Here is a 10,786-nt window from a genome sequence, read left to right as displayed (position 1 = left end):
AGATCTGTGGAGGTCTTAAAACGGGGACTCCACTGTACACACTATGTGCGCTTATTTTGCCAGTAGAACTATGTCCCAAAGTGTTCAAAACTTGTGACAGAAATGTGTTCCAAAGTGGAACACTTCTGTTTAGAGAGTACCTTTCTCAACAAGGGTAGACATACCACTTTCCCCTCCGGCCATAGATCACATTGCCACGTAGCATCGCAGAGTTGACATTTTCCAAGTAAGCGATCATACAAAACTCGATCCCTCCTTACCGCTACCGGATTATCACAAGTATCAACTGGGCGAGACAAAGGGGGACCACTCGTATCGCACTTGACGGGGGTGTTTTTCCGCGTGAGTGAAAGGATGAAGTGTCAACATGAATCAAATAAAATTTCATTGCCCGCTACTCGGGGTGCTTTCAGGGGAAAACAAGGGAGGACTAAGCCGGCCATTATCTCCTTCAACACGTCCCTATTGTGCTAGCTGCTGCAAGATTCAAAATAGAGAGGTTCAAATTGTGTCAAAAACGCGGGTGAAAACCTCCAACAGACTGTGTGCTTCTCTGTGGAAGATTGAATGCAGTCCCTTTCTGTCGGCTGTTTAGTAAAATTTCGGTTAAGTGACCTAAATTAACTTTTTAATAAACAAAAAGAAAAAACACACACGCACACATTTGCTCTTGTTGTTTCTTCTCCTGAATATAAGATCACTTTTGCGATGTGCATTGAAATCCAATTGGGAAAAACAATGTTTGCTGTTAATTTGCTATAGCTGTAATTTACATATATTTGTCCAACTCCAAGCTTAGGCAATGTAAACAAACTTTCACGGGTTTAAAACGCTTAAACAAGTTTCGTCAGTTACAATTATTTTACGCGCAGATTAAAGATCTTGTGCGCATGTCAGAAGTTCGAGATCGTGTCAAGGTCCTGTCGTGAAAGTATCTGAAGCCAGCAGTTTTCTGTTGGTTTCCTACTGTGGTACACTAACCCTACCTCCCAAGGATTAAATTCTCCAAAACGAGCAAACCACCCGGCGAGAATTATGATTCTCCGTTCCTGTCAAGCCGTTAATGGGGAAAATGTTTGCACAAATACCAAAGCTGATTTATACAACAGATCACGCTTATTTCGCCAGATCAGCCCCCAACATGAAACACGGGTGAAAACAGTGGAAGAAAACAGTACCAGAAAACACCAGAACTCGATCCCCCACAAATGGAAGCTTACCAGGTTAAGATACGGAACAGAAAATCTCCCCGAGTCGCCTCGTTAATGGATTTGGTGGTCTTGAGATATGGAAAATATTGACAGAATAAAGAAGCGGAAAAACCCTTGCGGTTCGTTGTTCATTCCAATGCGTTGCAGCGTGCATTGTCTTGCGGTTCGTTGTTCATTCCAATGCGTTGCAGCGTGCATTGTCTTGCGGTTCGTTGTTCATTCCAATGCGTTGCAGCGTGCATTGTCTTGCGGTTCGTTGTTCATTCCAATGCGTTGCAGCGTGCATTGTCTTGCGGTTCGTTGTTCATTCCAATGCGTTGCAGCGTGCATTGTCTTGCGGTTCGTTGTTCATTCCAATGCGTTGCAGCGTGCATTGTCTTGCGGTTCGTTGTTCATTCCAATGTGTTGCAGCGTGCATTGTCTTGCGGTTCGTTGTTCATTCCAATGCGTTGCAGCGTGCATTGTCTTGCGTGAGAAAATTCTCCCCGAGTTAAGGATTCGTCAGTTAGTAAAGCTCTCGCAATAACCTTAATGGTCAGACAGTCGAACCTGTCTTCGCGATCACCTCTTGATAATGAACACCTGCCCCCCCCCTCCCCCCTCCCCAAGGACCCATGGCGAGGGTTTCTTTTTTTGTGTGGAATTCATCTTTACAAAGCTACCATCTGTCTAATCTAACCATTTTTGGTCGGACCTTTGGGTCGTCGTTGTAGGTTCGACTAGCTGCACTTGCTGAAGGGAAACATTGCCACAGTGATTGCACACCAAGCAATAAGAAATCGTTCAAGTCGAGTACAACTTGTGCCTTATTCGCTTCTACTGTCAGGGAAACATTGCCGCCGAGTTGCACGCCAAGCTATAGGAAATCGTTCAAGTCGAGTACAACTTGTGCCTTATTCGCTTTTACTGTCAGAGAAACATTGCCGCCGAGTTGCACGCCAAGCTATAGGAAATCGTTCAAGTCGAGTACAACTTGTGCCTTATTCGCTTTTACTGTCAGAGAAACATTGCCGCCGAGTTGCACGCCAAGCTATAGGAAATCGTTCAAGTCGAGTACAACTTGTGCCTTATTCGCTTTTACTGTCAGAGAAACATTGCCGCCGAGTTGCACGCCAAGCTATAGGAAATCGTTCAAGTCGAGTACAACTTGTGCCTTATTCGCTTTTACTGTCAGAGAAACATTGCCGCCGAGTTGCACGCCAAGCTATAGGAAATCGTTCAAGTCGAGTACAACTTGTGCCTTATTCGCTTTTACTGTCAGAGAAACATTGCCGCCGAGTTGCACGCCAAGCTATAGGAAATCGTTCAAGTCGAGTACAACTTGTGCCTTATTCGCTTTTACTGTCAGAGAAACATTGCCGCCGAGTTGCACGCCAAGCTATAGGAAATCGTTCAAGTCGAGTACAACTTGTGCCTTATTCGCTTTTACTGTCAGAGAAACATTGCCGCCGAGTTGCACGCCAAGCTATAGGAAATCGTTCAAGTCGAGTACAACTTGTGCCTTATTCGCTTTTACTGTCAGAGAAACATTGCCGCCGAGTTGCACGCCAAGCTATAGGAAATCGTTCAAGTCGAGTACAACTTGTGCCTTATTCGCTTTTACTGTCAGAGAAACATTGCCGCCGAGTTGCACGCCAAGCTATAGGAAATCGTTCAAGTCGAGTACAACTTGTGCCTTATTCGCTTTTACTGTCAGAGAAACATTGCCGCCGAGTTGCACGCCAAGCTATAGGAAATCGTTCAAGTCGAGTACAACTTGTGCCTTATTCGCTTTTACTGTCAGAGAAACATTGCCGCCGAGTTGCACGCCAAGCTATAGGAAATCGTTCAAGTCGAGTACAACTTGTGCCTTATTCGCTTCTACTGTCAGGGAAACATTGCCGCAGACAGTTGCACGCCAAGCAATAGGAAATCATTCAAGTCGAGTACAACTTGTGCTTTATTCGCTTCTGTCGTACACAGTGATTGCGCTGGGTCTTTAGCAAACCGGTTTTACTTAAAGGTCAAGAAGGCTACATCGAACAAATCCGGTGGTTGCGTCACTGTGACCAGTCAAGCTTCGGCGCATGGCTGTTACTTCATTTTGGTACCAAAATAAAGTAACTGCCATATAACAGATTATATCTGACAGGTTTTTGGTACCAAAATGAAGTAACAGCCATGCGCCGAGGCTTGACTGGTCACAGTGACGCAGTCACCGGATTTGTTCGATGTAGCCTTCTTGACCTTTAAGTAAAACCGGTTTGCTAAAGACCCAGCGCAATCACTGTGTACGACAGGTACCAAAAACCTGTCAGATATAATCTGTTACATGGCAGTTACTTTATTTTGGTACCAAAAACCTGTCTGATACAATCTGTTACATGGCAGTTACTTTTTGTTGATACCAAAAACCTGTCATAATATGTTACATGGCAGTTACTTTATTTTGGTACCAAAAACCTGCCTGATACAATCTGTTACATGGCAGTTACTTTTTGTTGATACCAAAAACCTGCCTGATACAATCTGTTACATGGCAGTTACTGTTTGTTGATACCAAAAACCTGCCTGATACAATCTGTTACATGGCAGTTACTTTTTGTTGATACCAAAAACCTGCCTGATACAATCTGTTACATGGCAGTTACTTTTTGTTGATACCAAAAACCTGCCTGATACAATCTGTTACATGGCAGTTACTTTTTGTTGATACCAAAAACCTGTCTGATACAATCTGTTACATGGCAGTTACTTTTTGTTGATACCAAAAACCTGCCTGATACAAACCTGATACTGGGCTGCCCAGTCGTCGTTTTTTCTTTCCGGTATTTCCAAACAGATAACGGTTATCATAACGGTAACATGTTGGATCTTTTTACACCCTATTTCCTCTTCCTCTTACTAAGATCCCAGTCACTTTCACAGCGTTTTTTTGTTTGCTTGTTTCGTTTTGAATTCGTTTTTGTTGTTCTTGTTTTGAATTCCAAAATCAGACAGCCTGCCAACGTTCCAACATTCAGGATCAAAACACAACAATTGTAGGTTTTGGGAAAGTTTAATTATTGACAAATCAAAACGTTACATTTACAGTACGTCGACCCAAAGGTCTTTGAATAAGACAGAAAAATCCTTATGAAACAGATAACGAAAACTTTTCTCAAGATCGTGTAGTTCGCGTGCAACATGCCGGCAAGGTTATTATGATCAATGACAAAATGAATCAAATGAAGAGCGTATTTGGTTAGTTTGTTTCGTTTTGAATTGTTTTGTTTTTATTGTTTTGTTTTGCTTTGTATTGTTTTGGCTATGTTGTTTTATTTTGTTTCCTGACCGTTGCAACAATTGAGCCTTGATTGAACATGTTTCTCCTTGTATTGAACAGCTGGGGCTAAGGGGATACAGATAAAAAAAAAATTTTTAAAAGCTTGGGCGAGGAGAAAGCTGCGTGAACGATTTAAAACTGCTAAAGTACGGATGTGTAGGTCTGATGCAGCTTTACACCGGACCAGGCAATCCAAATCTCCGCGATTTCGCGGATTTCCGCGAAAGCCCCCCCCCCCCCCCCCCCCCAAAAAAAAAGCCACTTTAAGCCAGGTGAGAGGGACAACATCGTGTTTTGCTTTACATGCACAACTCATCTTTCACCAGAGGGGGTTACATTTATATGTACAAGGCCAAAATGCTTCAGCTTGAGGGGGTGTTGCCCCCAGCCCCCACCATGGGACATACGCAGCCATAATTATGGACCCCCGCCGTTATTTATTTTCTTGAAACTCATTCTTCCTAGAATGGATTGGCCGTGAGAACTTCTACAAAATGTGTGACCAATTGTGTTTTCAGATCGCCAGAAGTGTGCAGTATGGATCAAGAAATTGTGCGAGCCTCCTTCTTCGGGCATCACTGGCAGGTTGGTAGATGCTCCCTCTGTCCCCAACATCTTTTTGTTCCCTTGTGTGTGTCAAGGCGTTAGGCGCGTTCCTGCACGAGCAATCAGTTATGTTCACCACCCAATTAGAGCATCCTTTTACTTGGACAAATACCAAACACCAATCGTGTGACCGCGTTATGGACACAGCGAGAATTCTTGGTTGAATTATTTTAACAGATTAACGATTTCTTCAGTTACAAAAGTATTTAAAAAAAAAGAAGATTAAATGAAATATATTAAAAAAATTCCCAAACTGCAGGCAGCATTCAGGCTATTGACTTTATATTTGTGTCCGAATGTAAGGATGCTGTTATTTCTCACACAGGCGTTGACCGATCTGTGAAGATTTACAATGTGGTTTACACGAAAAAGAAAGGCATGTTATGCAGCGTTGTACCTCGAATGTTTGCCAATCCATGTCTTTGTTGTTTGTTTGTGTTAACGTTTTAATCATTGTTGCACTCACTTAATTGTCATGTGTTTTTGTTTGTTTGTTTGTTTGTTGCTACTTCTTTCGTGGTTTGTTTTCTTTTGTCATGCGTATTGAAAAGAAAAACTACTATTCTTTTTTTTTATTTTTAATTTGTTTCATTTTCTTGTGGATTTCGTTTCTATGACAATATTATTTGGGTCAGTAGGTGAATTGGTGATGCGAGTAAGTATTGTTAGTGCACATGTTTACGTGCGTGCATGCTTCCGCACGCTCACTGTGTGTGTGTGTGTGTGTGTGTGTGTGTGTGTGTGTGTGTGTGTGTGTGTGTGTGTGCGTGTGCGTGTATATTTCTCTGTCCGTTTGTAGGTTTTTGCACTGTCAAATACCGCATTATTCCACGTAATATTACAGTGCCAACAATCGTTTTGCATTGCGGGCGGTTCACAACCCAACCTCACGGTGTCTCCTTACATCAGATCGTCCCATTCTGACACGGACCATGTTATCACACAATCTGTCATGAGGCACTGTAACCATCACGCACTCTTCACCACGCTGTATCGATGACTGTGAAAATCTTCCAATCCAATCTGTCATGTTAGGGCGAAAAGTCATCACTGGCGTCATACCAATACAGTCATCACTTTGTGAATCTTGCCAATGACGATTGTAGGGGGTTGAAGACGATATTACTGATTGCGTGTGATTACAGGTAACGGAATCGGGGTTTGGATTTGGATTCACACGCGAAGAACAAACATTGGTACTGAGTGGTTGTCCTACATGCATTTGTCATTGTCAGCTATCGAAGAACAAGCGGGTGCGTTATTATTGCAGTTGAGGTGTTGAGGAGTCGATTCCATTCGAGGAATATCAAAAGTAAAGGGTATCATGTATTTAGGTGTTTGTTTGTTTTCTAAACAGAGTGTACGAATTCACTGGCATCGGAGGTCCATTTAGGGTTTTTATCAATTTTAATAAATGGATTTTTTTATTACTGCCGTCCACCAAAGTGGCGTGTGTTCGATCCCCAACCGGGGCAAAAACAAATACTCCATTTTTCTGAGCGCTCTTCAGTCCGCCCAGCTGGAAATGGGTACCTGACCCTATATTCTAGGCCGGGGAAGGCAAAGGCAGCGAGGGAGAGGAGTGGCCCTGAAAGAAGCTGAGATCTGTAACATCTCACTCCCCTACGATGGTTATGGGAATACCTTTACCTTTTAATATTTGGCTTGTTGACTGGAAAAGACACAACAGCCGGAATTCGCCGTATTCTTTACGAGCACAAATGGATCATATGAGAGACTTGTGTTAGGAGTAAATTCCATTTTGGAAATATTTTCTTCTTCTTCATTTATGACCTCAAGCTTCAACGGCTTTTACGTGTGTGGCAGATTTTGCCCCGCCATCAGAGCAGCCATACGCCGCATTCGGGGGAATATCATAAGCAGTGGGTATTATTTAGGTTCTTTGAGGGTTACTTTTGATTGAAACAAATGGCTTTTTATGATAACCGCCAAATGTTTAGTTTGTTGATAGAAAAAGTCATGGCAGCCACTTTCTGTTGACAAATTTGAATTCAATTTTGTTTCCTTTCTCATTCCAGTAGGGGGGAAATGCTATGGTATGCATAGTAATTACACCCCCGGTATAGGGGTGTGTATAGGATTCGGTCGATGTGTTTGTTTGTTTGTTTGTGTGTTTGTGTTCGCATATAGATCTCAAGAATGAACGGACCGATCGTCACCAAACTTGGTGAACAGGTTCTATACATTCCTGAGACGGTCCTTACAAAAATTGGGACCAGTCAAACACACGGTTAGGGAGTTATTGGTGGATTAAGATTCTACAAGGACTTATAGAGGGACATATTAATGGTCAAAGGGAAATAACCTTCTCAGTTGGTGGCAGTGAGAATGGTAAGGACGGGGGTGTTTTTCCTACCTCGGAGGAATTTCTTGTTTCATAAAGTCTTGTTCGGATTCCCGCATCCATGGAGATTCGGGTAGTTTTCTCCCTGAGGAAAGTGAGTCGCGATACAGTACGTGTGACACGGTGTGTGTGTGTGTGTGTGCTTGCGAACGTGCGTGCGTGCCTGCGTGCGTGCTTGTGTGCGTGCGTGTGTCTGTTTCTACTGGCATCACAGTGCCTATGATCGAACCGTTCCGAAAGATTCTGTAGAACGCCTGTATTCTTGTTCAGTCAGTCTGAAAGTCAATTTATCAAAGCCGCACTGACGTACGGTCTCAATCAGTTTGCTGATATTTTTTTCACGGAACGTTGTGAATTATCGGAACACCGATAAACAGGGTTCCGCTGAGATAAAGTGGGGCATTCAGAACGGCAATAGTTTGTATCCAGCATGAACACAAAATGCGTGCAGAATGTGTATCCAGTTAGGATCAGGAATGCGAAGTTATAATAGTTGGATTAACTCAAGAGAGAAGTATACCTGTAGAGTGTAAAGCCCGCACGTGTTTGCAGTGCTGTCGTGATAAAAACATGTCATGCTGCGCTTATCAGATGGTCTTCAGAGCTCTGTGGGTCACTGGTGAACTTTAGTTACAGTTGTGAGTCGTGATCCTTCCATCTCACAAGTGGTACACGCCCCATGCTATCATGGAATACTTTTGGTAATGCTATACCACACACAAATGAAGAGACATGTTTCTGCTTTTTGACTCACATGCGAAGCAAAAGTGAGTCTATGTACTCACCCGAGTCGTCCGTCCGTCCGTCCGTCCGTCCGTCCGGACGTCCGTCCGTCCGTCCGGAAAACTTTAACGTTGGATATTTCTTGGACACTATTCAGTCTATCAGTACCAAATTTGGCAAGATGGTGTATGATGACAAGGCCCCAAAAAACATACATAGCATCTTGACCTTGCTTCAAGGTCAAGGTCGCAGGGGCCATAAATGTTGCCTAAAAAACAGCTATTTTTCATATTTTTCCCATTTTCTCTGAAGTTTTTGAGATTGAATACCTCACCTATATATGATATATAGGGCAAAGTAAGCCCCATCTTTTGATACCAGTTTGGTTTACCTTGCTTCAAGGTCAAGGTCACAGGAGCTCTTCAAAGTTGGATTGTATACATATTTTGAAGTGACCTTGACCCTGAACTATGGAAGATAACTGTTTCAAACTTAAAAATTATGTGGGGCACATGTTATGCTTTCATCATGAGACACATTTGGTCACATATGATCAAGGTCAAGGTCACTTTGACCCTTATGAAATGTGACCAAAATAAGGTAGTGAACCACTAAAAGTGACCATATCTCATGGTAGAAAGAGCCAATAAGCACCATTGTACTTCCTATGTCTTGAATTAACAGCTTTGTGTTGCATGACCTTGGATGACCTTGACCTTGGGTCAAGGTCACATGTATTTTGGTAGGAAAAATGTGTAAAGCATGTGAGTCGTATGGGCTTTGCCCTTCTTGTTAATGACGGCTATGCGTTATGCGCATAATGATAAACAAATGCACCCACAAATCTTCTTGGATTCTAACAGCCATGCGCACTTGAGTTACCTGGAAAACGGGTGCATGTTCTGAACAAAATGTATTCGTGAATTCAACGGTGCGTTTCCCTGACCAACGGTCGGTGTGGCCTTGGAATTTTTTTCATTCTGTGTGTGTGTGAGTGTGTGTGTGTGTGAACATGCGTGCGCGCGTGCGTACGTGGGTGCGTGCGTGCGAACGTGTTTACCACAACATGGTTAGATCAGGTCAGGGGTGTTTTTCTTTCGGCCTGTTGTTGTATTGTGGGGGCAGCTTACGTCAATCGGACTCATACCCAGGGGGGAGGGGGGTGATTGTACTGTTTTCATCACGCATGAAGCTTGATGAAGTTTGACACGTGGCGAGTGCCGAGTACAATTAGCGTGGGGACCGGTAATGCCCTGACAGCTTTCCTCTCAACTTGCGGGGTTTTGCTCTATCACCTCTGCTCCGTTCCTCCCGGTTCCGCACGCAATTACAATGTCTGGGTGGAACAATTTATGTTAGCACTTACAACCAGTTTGATTCCTGTAATCTGGGTATCTTAAGGCTTTATCTCTGTCTCTGGCGTTGTTGTGGGCCATGGGTTTCTCGTGTGAAATGACAATGGAACAACTTGATGCTTGATTTGATTAGTGTTCGGCGTATGTCGTGGGTAAGTCCACTTTCTCGACGGGCAATGACTTGTGGTCGCGTAAACAGTTCACTTGTTGTCGCAAGTACACTTTTTCGTGGCAACTGTGTGAGTATTATAAACATTTCAAGAACCAATCGTTTTGAATGTCAAGAATTGAAAAGAAAAGAAAAAAAGCCATGGAGTACATTTGTTTCATTGCGCAGGTAACCTGGTGGTAACTGCCTGGCTTTTGTTTGACATTGAAAACGAATTGCACTTCACATTGAAAACAGGTTTATCGAAGGCATACATCGAATTCCTAGTTTGACCGCAAAGAAAGCAGCATCCCTTTCTTTCGGTAAGGTTGGTAATTGATTTTTTGACTCACATGCGAAGCAAAAGTGAGTCTATGTACTCACCCGAGTCGTCCGTCCGTCCGTCCGTCCGTCCGGACGTCCGTCCGGACGTCCGGAAAACTTTAACGTTGGATATTTCTTGGATACTATTCAGTCTATCAGTACCAAATTTGGCAAGATGGTGTATGATGACAAGGCCCCAAAAAACATACATAGCATCTTGACCTTGCTTCAAGGTCAAGGTCGCAGGGGCCATAAATGTTGCCTAAAAAACAGCTATTTTTCACATTTTTCACATTTTCTCTGAAGTTTTTGAGATTCAATACCTCACCTATATATGATATATAGGGCAAAGTAAGCCCCATCTTTTGATACCAGTTTGGTTTACCTTGCTTCAAGGTCAAGGTCACAGGAGCTCTTCAAAGTTGGATTGTATACATATTTTGAAGTGACCTTGACCCTGAACTATGGAAGATAACTGTTTCAAACTTAAAAATTATGTGGGGCACATGTTATGCTTTCATCATGAGACACATTTGGTCACATATGATCAAGGTCAAGGTCACTTTGACCCTTATGAAATGTGACCAAAATAAGGTAGTGAACCACTAAAAGTGACCATATCTCATGGTAGAAAGAGCCAATAAGCACCATTGTACTTCCTATGTCTTGAATTAACAGCTTTGTGTTGCATGACCTTGGATGACCTTGACCTTGGGTCAAGGTCACATGTATTTTGGTAGGAAAAATGTG

General features: G+C 43.0%; 1 protein-coding gene across 3 annotated transcripts in view; it reads left to right on the top strand.

The window, feature by feature from the left end:
• LOC138957999 (trichohyalin-like) overlaps window positions 1-10,786 on the top strand; it is a 116,123-nt gene that overhangs the window by 9,652 nt on the left and 95,685 nt on the right. For all 3 annotated transcript variants that reach the window (XM_070329023.1, XM_070329024.1, XM_070329021.1), the window contains exon 2: window positions 5,034-5,100. In XM_070329023.1, coding sequence (XP_070185124.1) covers window positions 5,034-5,100 — 67 coding nt within the window. The remainder of the gene's footprint in view (window positions 1-5,033; window positions 5,101-10,786) is intronic.

Source organism: Littorina saxatilis, linkage group LG2, assembly GCF_037325665.1.
Source record: "Littorina saxatilis isolate snail1 linkage group LG2, US_GU_Lsax_2.0, whole genome shotgun sequence".
NCBI classification, from domain to species: Eukaryota; Metazoa; Mollusca; class Gastropoda; order Littorinimorpha; family Littorinidae; genus Littorina; species Littorina saxatilis.
Note: the sequence above shows the minus strand (reverse complement) of the source record. Positions and strands in the feature narration are given on the sequence as shown.